The sequence below is a fragment of the Sorex fumeus genome, unplaced genomic scaffold (genome assembly GCF_029834395.1).
Source record: "Sorex fumeus unplaced genomic scaffold, SorFum_2.1 ptg000008l, whole genome shotgun sequence".
Lineage (NCBI taxonomy): Eukaryota > Metazoa > Chordata > Mammalia > Eulipotyphla > Soricidae > Sorex > Sorex fumeus.
The window spans coordinates 75,187,826-75,206,150 of record NW_026606065.1 but is presented as its reverse complement, the minus strand read 5'-3'; the positions used below and the strand labels follow the sequence as shown (position 1 = coordinate 75,206,150).

Sequence of the window (18,325 nt, the reverse complement as noted above, 5' to 3'; positions counted from 1 at the left end):
GATACTACCCTCAGACCTCCAGCCGGAGGAAAACAATGCACCAACTTACAAAGCTCGATCTTCATGGCTAATCTCTATGATCCATGTAGATTATGGATCTATAATCAGGGCAGCAGGGATGTCACTGGTCTCAGTAACACCTTGGTAACTTGTTTTCCTGTCAAATTTCACAAAACTTCCTAGTACTCTTCTCATCGTCTCACATATGGCCATCATGTTGATACCTTCCAAATCCACTCCTAAATGCTTTCTATTTGGGTGGCTCTTGGATTTATCTGCCTGTACTCCATCTTGCAAATTCAATTCCTTTTCATCATATGCACTGTAGCACTGTAGCGCTGTCCTCCAGTTGTTCATCGAATTGCTCGAGCGGGCCCAGTAATGTCTTCATTGTGAGACTCATTGTTACTGTGTTTGGCATATTGAATACGTCACGGGTAGCTTGATATTCTTGGTGGCTTGCTGGACTCTCCGAGAGAGGCAGGGGAATCAAACCCTGGTCGGCCGCATACAAGGCAAATGCCCTACCCACCGTGCTATTGCTCCAGCCCTTAATTATATGAATGGAGAATATATAGGGCTATGTGGTTGTCATTCCAGTTTCTTGGATCCAACTTGGGGTGGGAGCAGAATTTCAGTGGTTTAATAAATGGAACATAAGTAGAAGATCCATGCTGAGAGTTTTGGAAGCCATATATTTGCCAATTGCAGTCCTTGCTCCTACCTCTTCAGAGATGATGCAGAGACACATAAAGCTGGGATTTTTAGGGGTCAGGAAGATTGCTCTGGGGCAGGAGTGCATTGTCTTCCATGTGAAATGAGCTGAGTTAGACATTCAGCACCACGTTTATTCCCTGGCATTGGATGGTCACCAATAACCAATGGGTGTGGGGTACCTGCTACCCAACACAAGCACCACTGGGCACATTAGCACCAAACACAGGGTCCTAGTATTGTCCCATGGAGTCCCAAGTTGGCCGAGTACCATTAGGAGTGACCCTGGGGTCACTTCTAAGCATAAACTGGGATCCTAATCCCCATCTCCACCTCACACACACAAAAAAAGAGCTGGGATTTCTACTGCCATCAATTATCCAGAAAACTCTTTAGTTCACTTTGAGTGGATGGTATCACCTTCCAACCACAATTTGACTCTATTAGTTCCAATAAAAAGTAAAAAACTTTCATTGGATAAATTTCCTTTTGATGATGCATTGCTCCTGCTTTTATTTATTTATTTATTGATTCTAAAAACCCCATTTGCTAGTTGTGACTTGAAGGTAGGCAGAAACAGTATCTTAACTGAGTTTTCCAAGAGTCTTGTCACAAAATTGGACACTAGGCACCCATTGTGCAGCAAAAACATCTCTATCCACTTCTTGTCTGAACTGTCTTGGGAAATGTTTGCCTGAGGGTTAGCCTGAGAAATGAAAACAAAACAAGCAGTGGAGATCTGGAGTCAGTAGCCTTGAAGCTAATGAGCTTCAGAGTGGGAGGGGTCTAGTTATTAAGGAGGTTAAATCAGATGAGTTAGTCTCTGAAGGCTACTAAACAGAGGGTCGTAGAGAGAGAATCCGATCTAGTCTGGAACCAGAGAAATTCTCAATAAGCAGAAGAGCTGTTTAAATGTCATCTCTAAGAGAGGGTTATATTTCTAAGAAGTACCACTTCATCTCTAGGTCTGAGGAGTGATGGAAGGTAAAGACAGCTGTGTCCTAATAAATAGGCTTCTATTTTGAGAGCCTGGATTTCAAGAGTATTTAATTTGGTCAGACTGAACAGGTTAGGAAGGAAGTCTGCAAGCTTAGCAAGTGTTGAGAGCTGTAAATTTTCATTATCCTTAGTCGGAGCTATCTATTACACTCATCCACCAGACTGGGAGAGGTTTTAGGCAGCAGAGCTGGTGGAAATCCAGTATGGAGCTTAGAGTTCCATATACCAAAGATAGTTCATGAATGCAGCAGGTGTCAAAGGATCCAACACTAAGTATGAGAGGTGATCCACACAGCAGACAAAATATAACAGCAGGAAGCCAAGGTTCAGAAGCTACTCAGAAATCCAGACTGACAGCTGGCAGGCACTGGAAAAATAAATCAACAAAGGAAAAAGGCTTCTGTCCACATAGATGTGATAGATGTGTAATAGGTGGGGAAGAGGCACAGCCAGTCATGGAAGCGTCTAAATCTCAATCAACACCTCCATTTCCAAAGACTTGTGCTCAGTGAACAGCAGAATTAAGACTCAAGTAGTGTGAATTACAAAACTGAGTTACTATATTTGTGAGATAAGATTATAGTTCAAGGTAGAAGTTATTTGTTTTTAGAACATACCTGACAATGATTGGGGGCTACTCTGTACTTGGGGGTTACTCCCAGCAGTACTCAAGGGACCAGGCAGGGCTGGGAGATTGAGCCTGGGCTTTCCACAAGCTTACGGTTGAGTACAGAAGCTATTGCTATCTGCCTACCTCAATCACAAATGAATGTTTTGTGTACCTAATGATATTTTGTGGTTTTTTTTTTATGGGACCACACCTAGCAGTGCTCCAGGTTTACTCCTGAGTCTGAGTTAAGGGATCACTCCTGGCAAGCTCGTGGGACCATATGGGCTGGTGCAGATCAAACTGAGGTCAGCAGCATGCAAAACAATCACTCTATCCAGTCCCAAGAAATTTTGAAGTATGGATAAATCCTACTGCCTAAATCAGGGTTGTTCTTCAAGGGGAAGATGGGGGCAGAAAGTGGGGGCTAGGCATCATTTAAAATTATTACATATTTAAAATTTACAATAAACTGAGCACTGGGGAAGATAGTCCAAGCAGTAGGGCTGTGCCTTTGTATGCATGAGGACCTGGGTTAAGAGTTCCAACACCATAAAGTTCTGCATGTACCACTAGGCATAGCCATGATGGCTCTAATCACAGCTGGAGTCACCCTCATGGTTACCAAACACCACTAGGCCCAAACAGCACCATATGGCTGTAGAGGAGCACTAAACTGTCAGAACAACAATTTCTGAGATTGGCCTTAATAAAAAATATAGATACACTCATGCATTCATAAACTAAGTCAATAGAATACAGTTGATCAGGGAATAGCTCAAGCTTCACTTTCACTATCCGTTTTTCCTTTAGCTCCAAATGAAACTACTGTTGTGAAATTGATGCATATCATTGCTATGAAGTTTTTATGTTAATTCAGTTCTGTGTACACATTAACAATATGCACTATTATTTGTTTAAAAATTTTACCTTAATAGCATCATGTGAGATGCATATTTAACAAACTGCTTATTTTTATTCAATACTTAAAAAGCCATGTGGATTTAATTTGTTCAATTACATGAATAAACTATTGATTTGACTACTAGTACCACTGTAGCACTGTCCTCCCGTTGTTCACTGATTTGCTCAAGTGGGCACCAGTAACATCTCCATTGTGAGACTTATTGTCACCGGTTTTAGCATATCGAATATGCCACGAAGAGCTTGCCAGGCTCTGCCATGCAGGTGGGATACTCTTGGTAGCTTGCTGGGCTCTCCTAGAGGGACAGAGGAATGGAACCCAGGTTGGCCATGTGCAAAGCAAACACCCTACCCGCTGTGCTATTACTACTAGTAAATATATATTTCATTACAATATTATAATATATTCTATATCCCATATACCTGGTGTCTACATACTTAACATTGGGCTATACCACACACCAGATATATCTTTAACTTATTAGATAGCAACAAGTAGATCTCTAAGTGATTATCAGTCAATTTAAATTCTCACCTGTGGTGTGTATGAATTCCCATTTCCTTTCATATTTGTCAAAACTGTTATTAACAGTTTTGCCAAACCAGGGGACCAACAATGGCATCACACTATGCATGACATTCTCTGGCGACAGTACTATTACACATTTTACAAGTTCACTGACCATTCTAAAGTCATTTTATGGAAACTGTTTAGTCAATTTGTTCATCTTTCTAATTGGTTGTTTGAATTTTAAATTTGATTTGCACTAATTTATCAGATGGCAAAGAAATAAATAAAAATAAGCTTAAGATCATTAGTTGAATGAAACACAAAGCAAAATCACAGTGAAATAACCTGATATAACATTTATTAGAACTGCCGTAAAAGTGGAAAATACTAATTCTGACAAGAATAGGAGCAAAACAAACAGATACTTACACATCTGTGGTAATAATGAAAATGAGACAATCTCCTTCTGTAAAGAGTTTAGTATTTTCTTATGAAGTTAAATATGTATTGAACATAAGACCCCAAAATCCTATGGTGTTTTACCTAAGAGGAAAATTGATGTGTATGCAAAATTCAGCACGCTTTTTAAAAAGGAAGTATCATATTCATTAGTACTTTGAAATGGAAACATCCCAACTGGCAATTCAATAAACAAATTGATATAGTCATGTAGTGGAACACTAGTAAGCAAAAAAATTACAGAAATGAGGAATTACAAAGGTGATCTCATTTTTTAAAAAATTCTAGGTGAAAGATTTAAAAGACCCTACATACATATGAATCCATTTGAATGATATTCCCAAGGAAACTGGAACTTAGTTACAATAGTGTTAAAGTTTATCATGTTGATATAACAAGTTACTGTATTCCACCACTACCAAAAGGCCCATGACCCCCCACCATTGTCTGTATTTCAACTCTGGTCCAATCTTCATTCCTCCTCTTCCTCCACTACTTGATGATTTATAGTAATGTTTTGGTGCACACACTTACCACTCTTACAACCACCATCCTAGGTGTTTCCAAGATACTTGCTAACTGATTCTTGGGAACTGCTGGAAAACTTTTGAACTGTGGCTGTGACCTACCAGTGCAGAGGTGCAGCTACAAACGTTTTTATGAAGTCCTGGAAGACAGTTGTGCCCATCGCTAATGGTGGCCTCTGGCTGCTCTAACACTGACAGAGATAAGTAGTACTGCGGGACACATGCGTCCCCAAATTCAGATTTGTTATCTAGCTCTTTAGAGAAAATGTTTGCTAACTTTTTTATTATCAAGTCTCATCAATTTCATATGCTCCAATTAGTAATTTGAAACACAATAGAGAATTACAATTAAATGTAATTAAATGTTAATATTTAAACTTGTGTTTTCTGCCTGTGTTTATACATAGATACCTATATTGGGTGAAATGTAATTTTCATCGTGGGAAGTGATAAATGCTTGACAAAAGTTAAATATGATCTAAGATCCCTTCTCATTGATAGCCTTTCTCTCTGTATGTGAATCTACAATCAACTAAAAATAAAAATTTAATTAAAAAAATAAATTTTCCACCAGAAAGAACAGAGACTTCCCACATTCTGCAAATGCATTAATTTTTATTTGAGAACAATCTCAAGGCAGTGCCCATTTGGGAAAGGCATCTCTCATCATCATGTACAGTGAGATCACCCGTTAATCCCAGCAAAATACAAAAATACACGCATCAGTGACTTCCGTACAATAAATACATAATCATGCATCCCACAATAAAAGGCACAAAAAACTGGTCACTTAGTAGTCATAAAAATTACTAGCTACATTAACAAAGCCACCCGAATTATCTGTATAAGGAGCTGTAACAATATATTCCAAAGGTGAAAACACATAAAACATCTTTAAAATAGTATGCAATAAATATCTCAATTGTTTTATATATATATATTTAAAAATTATGCTATTGTAAACAGCATGTAAACAAACAAAACTCACGTTTTCTTAACATTATTAAAAGTAATTAGAGCCAAAGTTATAACCTCTGCTCCATCAGGTATATTTCACTGGCAAGTGTGCTAAGCAGTTAAAAAGTTTCCCTCTTTTCTGCAGCAAACAGAGCCCACTGTGGAATAAACAGATAGACATGATCTGCATCTTCAGAAACAAGTATGAGTTTCAAAACAGGATCAAAATGTAGCAAATACAACTTTTCCAATGTAAGAGACAAAAGAAATACACTGTTTTCAATGTGATAATACATGGGAGGCCAATAATTACTGATTATTTTTATTGAAAGGTAAAGTGAATGTGCTGAAGGGAAGGGAAGTTAGGGCTTCTAAGCTTCCTCCTCTTATAATGTGAACAAAAGAATTAAGTTCTGTCAAATTAAGAATTTCTTCCACAGAACAGAAAGGGTTGATATTTTATGGGAAACAGTAAATTCAAAATGGGTTTATTAAAGTATAAATATGCACAAGGAAAGCTTCTGTCCATACTTAGTAACAATAAAGACAGACTTTTTCCTCTCATCATGGAACCCTGTTGCCTACTCATAAATATTCAGAGAAGTAGATTATTTTATAATTTAAATGCTCATATCATTGTAAAGCAGTGCATCGTAGGACACAAATACTACGGATATATATATATATATATACACATATGTATATATATATTTTGCTTTTTGGGTCACACCCAGTGATGCACAGGGGTTACTCCTGGCTCTGCACTCAGGAGTTACTCCTGGTGGTACTCAGGGGACCAACCATATGGGATGCTGGGAATTGAACCCGGGTCGGCCACGTGCACAGCAAATGCCCTGCCCACTGTGCTATCTCTCCAGCCCCAACTACAGGTATATTTCTATGAATGTTTTAGGTAAGCATGCAACCTTAGTACTCTTAGTACTCCCTAATATCCATTTAAAATAACTGAGGAGGTCACATTAACCCATACTTCAGATGGAGCCTTTAAAGTTCACATACCAGAAAGCACTGGTTTATAAGTCCCCCCCCCCCACTATGTATTTCTCATATATTTGGGTGTGTGAATCTTCAGTAGGGATAGATACTTTCATATAATGGACTTTTGTAACAGTCTCTTGCATCACACATTAGCACCTATGATTGTGGAATCAGGAGTTCTACAGGACTGATCAAAGATCAATCATAATAAATGGTCAAAAATTATTGGTGGCTGATCTGAAAATACAAAATCATGTACATAAAATTTATTTCTTTATGACAAAAATTTTTTTGAGTGGAAGGAGTGACTACTTCTCAAAAATAACCTGAGAAAAACTTGGTTTAAAAGAGGTATCTTCCCAAATTCTTAAACAGACTGTAGAAAAATAGGTAAGAATCTTGAACTCTACCATACATGAGCTAGGTCTTATTTTATTTGAATCCTCAGAGTCTTATCAATTATCAAGTAGAAAGCAGGTATAAAAATGTCTATTTAAGAGAAAATTTAACCCAATTACATATATCTGGACTATTATTTAGAAATCAATAACTTTTAAAAGTTTTGAGGATAACCTTTATCATGATCTGGAGATATGGTAGAAAGATTTTAGAGAGTAGAAGAGAAAAATAGACCCTAAAGTCACACTTTTTTAGTCATTATGCTTTATAATGGGATAGGTAAGTGCAGCAAACAAACCATTCCTCCATTGTGTCATAAAAAGTGAAATAATCACTATAAATGACCTGAAATCATCTGTGAGATCACTGTGGGGAAAAAATTCTAAGAAAATTTGTCCCTGTAACTGTATTAAGTCATTCTAGAATCATTACTCAGATCAATCATCATTGAAACCACATTCTGTCATAAAGACCAATGAAAATGGCATACTGTCAAGTTAATATTGGTTTTTTGGTTTTGGGTTCAAAGCTGGATATGCTCAGGGCTTACTCTTCACTCTGTGCTCAGGGATAACTCCTGGAGGTGCTTGGGGCACCATATACAGTGCTGGGCATCAAACCAGAATTAGCTGCTTGGAAAACAAGCTCTTTACCTACAGCATTTTTCTTATGTGGTTTATAAACTCTTACAATTAAAATATTTTTAGAAAGGGAGATGCAACAGGGGCTCATTACTGTATTATACTGCAATAAATACTAGATGTAACAATGGATCTGGTGGATCATATACTGAGTGAATTGTTAGCTCCAAAAGAAAGCCAATCTTCATATATATAACAAAGTTTTAGCTATGTTATTTTAGCTATGTTTTAGTTATACTCATATCTCTGTTAGAGTAATAATGGAGATAGTTGCTAGCTTCTCTACAGGAAATTTTTACGGTACTTGCATAAGAGGAATGAGGAAGTACCATTCCACAGGCAAAGAATGTACTCAGCCATCCATGCTTGGAATCAAAATGTAAGGAAACCATTCCAAATTTACTTAGAATAGTGACTAAGTGGGCTCAAAGGGTAAGTAAGGAAGTTCTGTATTCTGTTTTATTAGTCATTGATTTAAAAAAGGTTTCCTTTTTAGGGGAGTTAACCAAAGAAGCCTTGAAGACACAATTTAATTATGATTTAAATATTTATTTACCATTCACTGATATAAATGTTTGAGATGAGTATAAAAAATTAATCTGATTTTTTTTAAGTTTAGAAATGAACTTTTAGCATATCCTGAAATGAATAACATGAGCCTATAGTACACAAATGAAATATTATATGATATCATAAGCTATTTGGTATTAACTGTACTAATGTACTTCACATTTCTTTTAAAACTGATCATTGGGGATATTAATTTTGACTTCTAATTTATGCTACAGTCTGGGAAGCCTTTTTAAATCAATGGCAATACATGATAGTAGGAAAGAAACAGTAAATTTAGGTATGATCCTTACTCAGAGAGACCCTTTTGTAAAAAAAAAAAAAGTTACCTATATCCGTAATACTGTGTGCCAGCTCTTACTGGAGCAACCAAGCACCAAGACACAAAGCTGCCAGGACCAATGTAGTGAAGCCAGAGCACAAGGCAGTTATGAAACCCAGTAGGCTCTAACCTTGGTCCCATATGCCAAATCTCAGAAGTCAGCTATTTGTATTGTACATTTTAATAATTTGTTTTGAATGAAAATCAGTCATTGCTAACACATTATAAGACTCAGTAAATTCATGAATATTTCTTCCTGATCCACAGTTATCATGGTTCTTCAATGAAAACTGGCTAATTACATGGGATTAGTTCTCCCTGTATTACTAAGCAGAGAAAGCAGACATTTTCCTCATATAATAAACACAAATTATTTGGTCACCCAAACTATTTACTTAGTTTAATTTTCAAAGTGCAATGGGCTTCCTAAATTATCTGCTATGTTCATAGGACACAGATACAGTCTCAGACTTCATCAGGGAAAACACTTTTGCTCCTACGGCTTTTGCCATACATATATCACTTCTATTTTCAGTTTCTATACTATAAGGTAAGAGAGATCTATGCTTAAACTATTTGCTTCTAATTTCTTTCCCGAATTATCAACTCAGGATACTTTTTACACGTTTTAATATGATGTCATTTTCCTTTCTATTAATAACTGCTTGTGCAAAAGTAAAATGAGTATCTTCAAAATTACAGTAAATTATTTTAATGTAATTTCCTACTATAGTCCTTAATAGTGCACCATCTACTGCTTACAATATAAATAAAACAATTTAATGCAGGGCTTATCAAAGGATTTCTTTGATTTCTTGATTTCTTTGGCATACTTTATAAAAGATTCACCTTAAATACTTTTTTTTTTCTTCCTTAAAAACACGAGTTTATTCTGTATGGTTTCTTTTAACAGTGCATTTAAAATTTCCAGCTTTCCACACACTAAATAGAAAATACTTTTTTAAAACAATAAAAATCCAAACCTCAAAATCCCATTGACTCAATTGACAGAAGCAATAAAAAGCAAGTCATTACCTATAAAATTTCTATTTGTAAAGTAACCCCACGTCAAAGGCAAGCAAACATGTTAAGATTATACCCCCTAGAGCCAAGATCCAGCTGCTAGAGGTATGTGATATTTGGGTGGGGTGGGAGAGGGGCTGGTGATGAGGGGGCTTAGAAATTCTTCATGTTCCTCTGAAATTCATGCTACCAGTATAATTATCACTGACCAGTTTTATAAGAATTGAAACTTTATCAGAGAAGATGTTCTGATTTAAAAGTGAAATAGATAATGGAAAACTTCAGCACAATTAGTTCATATTGGTGATTTCCTTGTAGTTTTATATTTTCCCCTCATATTTAAACATTAATCCACCTCTTTTTTTTTTTAAAAAAAAAGCAACAACAACAAGTTCTTTTTACTGTTATCTGTGGTGGTAAACAATATGAATCTTTTTTGGCCAGGAAAAAGTAGGGCATCTGTTTGACAGAAATGAGTACTTCAAGTATGTAAGTAATAGTTAACAGAGTTATTACACCCTAAGCAACAGCAGTAACAAATAAAAGGGCTAGAATATGCATTATGCATACATATTAAATTTTACAACATAATAAATAAATGCACTGATTTATACAACTCGTGAAACCTTCTACTGGTGATTCCGAGTAATACTGATGATCACTGGCTCTGCTGTTATCAGCAAAGCCTCAGAGACTCAAAGGTAAAATTCTTGTCCCCAAAGCCACAAAATATACAAATCTGGTCTGTCACTAAATATTTTATCTGCCAAAAGTTCCTGCAAAGTCAAATACATCTTGGCAGCTTGAACAGCCAGCACAATAACTATGTTGGTATAAAAAGATAAGAAAAATTTAATATGAAAATTAATAAACCCAGTAAAAGGTGAAACCTGTTGTATAAATAGACATTTTAACATAAAAATGAGACTTTTAAGTCACTGAAGAGGAAAGAAAAATTCAATACAACTTATTTGAAGTTAAAAATAATTATCATATTTCCCAGCTCTAATAAATATATTACTCCAATTTATTAGTCATCTTCAATATACAACATATAACTCACAAAACTGGGAATGTTACAATACCCAAACCTTTCACAGCACTAGTTATCAGTTGCCAGAACTGTAAGAAATCTTCAGCTACATATTAGCTTAATACTTAGAATTTAGCAATAGATATGGTTAAGCTGTGGTAAACAGTGCAATAAAATGGTAGACCATAAAATATATCCTTTCTTCTTCTTTAGCTTGCATATCTAACTGCATTATCTTACTTCAATGGCATTATCTTTTATCAAGATAAAAGAATCTTTTACTCTAGTAATTTAAAAATAATCCTAAATTCTTTACATTTGGTTAATCTGCTCTTGGAATGCAATTCCTATGAAATACCCAGAGTAGTCATAAATTCCTATACAATGAATAATTTGTAGCTAAATTGAACTATTTCATGTGGAGTTTTTTTGGTCATTTTTAAGTTGATGCTTGGTTTCTATTTTTCCAACTAAAACTTGGAAGTACATTAAAAGTAAGAGATGATATTAATATATGTAAAGAGAATACTTTAGTTACATCAAAGTCTTCTGTTCATCTACATTAGTTATATGTGGCTTATCTTACACATTATTAATTAATTTAATACAATCTCAGTTATTCATTCCTTTTGCTGAAAATAAAAGTATACAAATAGGTACAGTCCAGCTGTCTTTTATCTCTCTGGTGTCTGAAATGATAAGCCTTAATATTTTCCTTTCTGCTGGCAGAAATGTTTCTAGAAGAAATGTTTCTTGAAAACTAATAAGAGAAAACAATAATAGAGATAAAACTAACTAATGCTTTGCACATTACAAAAACCAATAATCATTGCCCTTTAAAGAATTTGGTCATTTCTCTAAAAAGGCATCCTATTGCAAAGGCATCATGTGACCCATTTGACACAGGTTACTATGCAGAAGTCGCTATGAAGATGCCCTAAGAGAGACAAAGTCCCAGGCTCTTGGCATGGGACAGTGAGAGAGAAGAGGGAGAAGTGTGCAGGCTGGCACTGTGGGCACTCTCTCACCCACGGGGGCTATTCCACTGTCCAACAGTTTCACATCTCACTCTGCTTTTGTGCTGATTTAAAGAAGTCAGTGTTTTGAATCTGCCACATGTGGTATTCAACTCTAAGCTTAACTGTCTTACTCAAATTGCATTTGAAAAAAAAGTAGGTTGCGTTCACTTTGAGGAGACGTGTAGGAAAGATCTAGATGCTGAGGTTGAGAGATACAATGTTTTTATAGCTTACTGAAAAGTTATGTCTTAAAGAATTCACATCTATATAATGTGAAGCCTGTTATCCTGTCACCCAGGATAAATCCAGCTAAACAATCTGTTATCTCCAGATTATCTGGAGTTAACAGATTATTTAGCTCAGTGGTGTCACATCAGGGTTTCTACTAAAATTCTTCTCAGTTATATGTTTACATTAATATTTCCATTCTCATACCTTTGCTAACATAACTCCTATGAGCACCTAAGTTGTGCATTCTTTATTCATTAAAATAACCTCAAGGTAGCAATGGTTTGGTAAATTATATCAGTAACTGTTAAGTGAAGAATACTTGGATAAATTGTTATGGTGAAATATCACAGGATAAAATAATTTATACTCTGGAGAGCAGGCACTGTTTTAAGTAAATACTATCTGAAAAAGATAAATTAGCATGTTAAAAACATCTAGGTTGAGCAAACATGCATTCTCTAAGAGCTTTAATTACATTCACTTCATCTGTAATCATTTTGCTGCTTTTTAAAAATGCTTAATGATTCATTTAATATGTGTGTACTGCTATAAATCTTTAAGCATGAACCATGTCAACAGGATAATCTATTGGTAAGAGAATGTAAAAATGTACAAGCTGCTGGATACTGGCCCAATCTTTACTTATCTTGTTATGTATACTTCTGAAATGTTCCCTGTGACTTAAGTTGTGAACAAATGAGAATGCCATATGGCAACAAATTAAGCAAACTGAGATTGCTAAGTGACCTAGATGAGAGGTGAAAGGCTTGTGAGAGGCCAGTTGTGTTTGTTCCCACATCTTCTGAGTTCATTCCTCCTTCACTACCAAAAATAAAGACACTAGAAAGGTGAGGAGCAGCTCATTTCAGATGAGGAACAGGAGTGGGAAAAAAACACAGTCGAAGTAATGAATGAGTTTCAGGTGATACTGGGAGCAGCCGGTAAATGGATCAGAAACAGTGGGTTAAGGAGTGAGTTATTGTAATCTTCTGAAGACCTGAGATTCCTAATATGTAGGAGCAATTAAAGTTTATTTAGTCAACCAATCAAGTGGTGCATCTTCTGAAAGAAGGATTTTGATTCAGTTGTATTGGAGTGGACCCAAGATTCTGCATTTCTACAAGGCAATATGGTTGTTGCTGGCTTAGGGACCACACTTGGGGAAGTAAAGACCTCAAGCAGAGCACACCAGGTCTTCTTCAATGACTGACTTTTAAACATTTTTACTGTCCACTTGATTATCGATCATTTCAAATGCTGCTAGAACAGTTGAGAAATGAATTTCCTAATTGCATGAAGTTTGATACACGTGATGATGACAGTATCAGACAGCACAGATGTACTCATTCATGGACATCTCAATCTGAGCAGACACATCATTATTCCCTAAGGGTGTCGTCCATCTATTCCTTTAGATGAGCAAGTATTCTACTATAAAATACAAACTGTGAAATTAGTTTCCTTAAATTGTTCATTTCCTTTCAACAACCATGGGCAGATGAATTTTAAAAACCAAGCCCAGAGGTTCACAACAAGTGAATTTAGATCACATCCCTGCCATGCCCTTTAAAACCGCTAAGTCCTTGGTCATGATGGGAACCAAGCTAGCACTGTCATCCAATCATGATTCCAAGACTCAAATAAATGCCTTCTTGATGAAAAATAAGTAAAGTGTTCTCTTCCCAACACTAGACAGCCTACCGTGAATGTGTAAGGTGGTGAGAGATGAAAGGAGTCATTTTGTAAGACAACTGATAGGGAAATGGGAGGGCAATGGAGACAGGAAGAGGAAAAGAAGTGAGAAAGAAAGGTGGAAAGGCAACCAAAGGAAAACGGAAACTCTGAAGTGTTACTTAGGCTTGACCCTTCCTTTCTCCTTGAAAAATCGGTTTCTTCTCAGAAAATTCTTTGAAGTAAAGTGGAGACTAGCTGGAATTCCCCTCTCCTGCTCTCAAATGACCCATATGGGAAGACTTTATTTGGAGAGGGAAGGGAACAGTGACAGGCAGGGCACTGGGGGCAGGATGAGGTGCTCAGCTCCATTCAGAGGTAAAGTAGGTCTCAAAGGTCTCCCCTGCATTCCCCAGAGCTGTGAACAGATTCTATACAGAAGCACTTTCATGCTGTCTTTTTTTTCCTTTTTGGGTCACACCCTGCAAAGCTCAGGGGTTACTCCTGGCTCTGAACTCAGGAATCATTCCTGGCAGTGTTTGGGGGACCATATGGGATGCTGCAGACAGAACCCTAGTCGGCCACGTGCATGGCAAACACCCTACTATCACTCCAGTCCCTTTCATGCTGTCTTGTAAATTATCATGCTGACAGGGATCTAAGAAGTTTATTGAGGGGTAGCTCAATAATGAGGTTATGACTGAAGTTACCTGGGTCCTACACATCTTTAAGAATGCTGCCAACTAACAAAAACTCAAAATAGTCATTTTAAGGAATTTCCTTCATCCCTTTTGCAAATTCTACCTAAAAATCTCATTCACTTTCAGATGCTGCCTAAGAGGGTAGAAATGAAAACCCTATAAAAAACGTCAATTGTTTATGCCTATCTGGGAAATTCTGAGCATGGAATGGCTTAAGCATCGTTTGTCTAAAAAATGGCATTTTGGGAGAGTGAAAAACCATAATTATTTTTTTGTAAAACCATCCCACAGTTCTTAACCCCAAATCCCCCACCTTTCCTTTTTCTGGTAGAGCTAGACAGGGGCCTGAGATCGCGGCAAAAAATTGAGAAAATGGTGCCTATTTTGATTTTGCAGAAAATCAAGACACAGAGGGTTACCAAAGAGATAGGAAAAAGACCTTTGATTTCACAGGTGTGGATAAAGTTAAAATTATTAAGTGAGTAGATACACTTTATACTTTTAGGGTACCTGATATAATTTCCTTTGGGAAAATTTACATTTATTCACAACTTAAAAGACAGACTTGGCCAGGATTGGTTCACTTATTGTTTGGAGTTTTTTTTTTTTTTTGGTTTTGGTTTTTGGGTCATATCCAGCAATGCTCAGGGGTTACTCCTGGATCTTCACTTAGGAATTACTCCTGGTGGTGCTTGGGGACCATATGGGATGCCGGGGATTGAATCCCAGGTCTGCTGCATGAAAGGCAGATGCCCTCCCCACTGTATTATTGCTCCAATCCCAGGCTCACTTATTTTAAAGATACCCACGTTTTTTTTCTTCTAGTCAGATTTTCAAGTGAAGTAATAAGAATAAAGTGTGAAATATTAAAACTTCTTGCATTACATGCCTGACAATAGTTCATTTTAAAAGTTCTTCCATTAATGTTTCTCGATACACCTTAAATAATTGTCTAGAAAATACAGATGAGAAATATCTCAAGAATATGTATGTAGGTGTAATTATACATACAAATGTCTATGTGTATATACACGTATGTGTACATAAGTATATGGATGTATATGTATTCTATTGAACTAAATAAACCTAGATGACTACTTTATAAAAACTGTCACCACTGGGTCAATACCCTGCTTACTTCTCTAATAGAGAACATTCAAAAACATTACAGTTAAGTTTTTGGTATATAATATCTTAAAAGAGCTTAATGTTTAAGGACATTTTTGGCTACTTTTTGACATGTATACCTTTGGCTTTCAAAGATTTGACCACTGTGATGTTGATTCTTGATGAGTTACACTGAAATATTAGTGGTTTAGGTAAAGGAAAATAATATCTATGTAATAGGATAAAGAATTAAATAAGATGATACTATAAGGCCCTTAAGAAATAAAGATTTTTTTGTGGGGGGAAGTTGCTGTTAGGGTTCAATTGGGGTGAGTCCTAATTGGAGTGAATCTGGGTGACTAGTCAGTTTACAAATTGTAGTTGAGAATTCCAGGAAAATTCCTATATGTAAACAGTCTATTAAATTATAAATGCTCAATAGGAATTCAATAATTACTGCACTGAGAATAGACATTAGAACAAAATGTCAGAGTTTTGGAGAACCAGAATAGATTTGTTAGACAACAGAATATGTAATTTTATGAGAATATCCAGATAAGTTTCTTAATGTTCATACCTACTACTTATGATAGGTTGAAATAAAATAAAATTGCATTTGATGTAGATCATTTTTGATTATGGCACAGACACATATTCACAGATTCTTAGATACAGAATACGCAATATTCTACATCAAAGAACAGAAAAGTGCCTTTAGTCGACAAAAAGGTACTCAGGTAATAATAAATTAAATTCCATTAAAATTGACATTAAAACTGTTACGATATTAGATATGACATGCAGGAGAAAGACAATTCAGGCAAGAACATCATGCATTAAGATTTGCATTCATTCATTTGAGGGGCATTAACCAGCATTTGAGAAATATTAACCATATTTGATCATTGAGCAGTAGGAATCTGAAGTGATACCAATCTAACAAAACACAACTTCTATTTTAGTCCAGTATTTTACCAGTAATTTTAAGGAAGAAGCCAATGTCTTCAACAATGAAACATAAGAAATTTTAGCCACACATTGTTTTATGGTTGCACAGTAAGAACATTCCACGTGACCAGGTTTAAGGAAAGTATTTTGCATTTCTATTTTTCAGATGGGGCAATTGTCACAGATTCCTCCTACTTTCTTACTAATGTATGTCAGGTTTGCACAACAAGAAAAATAACTTTGTGGAATGTAATTTTTTGGCACAAAAAATCTTTCCTAATAGTTCAAATAAAAAATTTACCCACAGCAAAATATCAAGCCATAGAGGTGCTTTAAGTGGTGCTTACTGATCTAGGCAGAATCCTACAAGAACACTCATTGCTTCCAAGAACTTTGTATTAAGGAGCAATTTCTTCTCTTCCGAGGAATAGCACCAATGTGGTTACACCTCAGATTGGGGAGTACTCCTTCCAAGCTCTTTAATTCCCTGGAGAATTCGCTTCACATGACCGACTTTCGGTATCCCCAGATCCTTAAAGAAAAAAAAAGGAAAGAAAAGGAAAGGAAACAATAGAATGGGAAAGGAAAAAAGAACAGGAGAGATATAATTTTATTGATAAATATTTAAACTTCAAGTACTACAATCAGCACTCAGTACACTTAGTTTATATTTAATGATTCATAAAGCAAGAGCTAGAAAAATAGTGTAAAAAATGACCTCTCTGAAAAATTGCCATCTGGTTAATAGGAAAAAAATCACATCCTGTTAAACGTAACATTTTATACGCTGTACAGAATAGCAGTTCTTCAAAAGTAAAAAGATATTGTAGTTTCTTCTTTATCCATTTGTAAGCAAAGTCTTTTGGAGATCACTGAGAAAAATGACATGGGACACTTGGGCATTCACAGCCATAAAGCAACTTTACATTTCCTTGCTAAAACTCAAGAATGAGGTAAGTATACAGGAACTAAATTTGAAAAGTAAATACACTCGCAGATTTTGATTTGAGTGAAATACTTAAATATCCCTTATACCTTATAATGTATGTGTGCAAAAAGTTACTTTGACTTTGATATCTGCAGGTTGTTGTTTTCCTCAAAAGAGTTTTGGCTCATTCCCTCAATACTCTTCATACTTCAAAAAACTGTATTCTTATGAAAACCCGAAAATGCAGCATTTCACTTTCAGAAATGAACGGTGACTGCAGTGAGGCAGAATAGAGCTGGCACTTAACAAATGCAAATATTTATTGCAGGTCTGAATAAACTCCACCCAGGATAGCCATACTAGTCACTGTGTGAAAAACTAAATGGGCAAGGCAGCCACATCGTATATAAGAAGCATAATCAGTTTGCTCATATGCAAATCATATCCTGTTTTATTTTTATACAACCAAGGCTGAAATATTTGAAAATTCCTGAAAAGATGTTTTTGAAACCCAAAAACAGGATTATAAAGTACCATAGGACTGTAATTCTAAATATTCATCCTATTTTGTAAATTAAGACTATCAATTACCATTTTAAATTTCTCCTTCTTTCTCAGCCCCTCACCCTCTCACCTATACTTGATGAGTTCCTTGGATTCTACAATAGCAGTGCTGCTGCTGATTTTGAATTCTTATGAAAAATACTCTTCCTGTATGCTGTGCTCTTTTTAAGCTTGAGATAATTTTTACAATATTTAACTGATTTTCAAAATATTTCTTCATGTCGCCGTGTCATACAAGACCAAAGTATCTACGATCAGTCCTAAAATGATATTTATCCATGTGTGTGCTAAAACAGAAAACCTAAAACAAGCCAAATCCAACAGGAAGATACCAGAGTCTGCTATATCAATTTGGAATGTCAATAGACAGCTGCATCTAGCTGGATAGATAGCTGGACAGATGCTTTCCATACAGTTATAGTAACTGAGCAATATTTTCTTTAGTTTGAGTTCAATACTTGGGTATCTTCA

The 18,325-nt window shown here is 35.9% G+C and overlaps 1 protein-coding gene across 4 annotated transcripts in view; it reads right to left on the bottom strand.

Annotated features, from left to right (window-relative positions):
* Positions 1-15,745: 15,745 nt before the first annotated feature.
* The window catches only part of DGKH (diacylglycerol kinase eta), a 209,834-nt gene continuing 207,254 nt past the window's right edge, over positions 15,746-18,325 (bottom strand). For all 4 annotated transcript variants that reach the window (XM_056109884.1, XM_056109887.1, XM_056109885.1 and 1 more), the window contains one exon: positions 15,746-16,894. In XM_056109884.1, the coding sequence (XP_055965859.1) occupies positions 16,805-16,894 (90 nt within the window). In that variant the 3' untranslated portion in view covers positions 15,746-16,804. The remainder of the gene's footprint in view (positions 16,895-18,325) is intronic.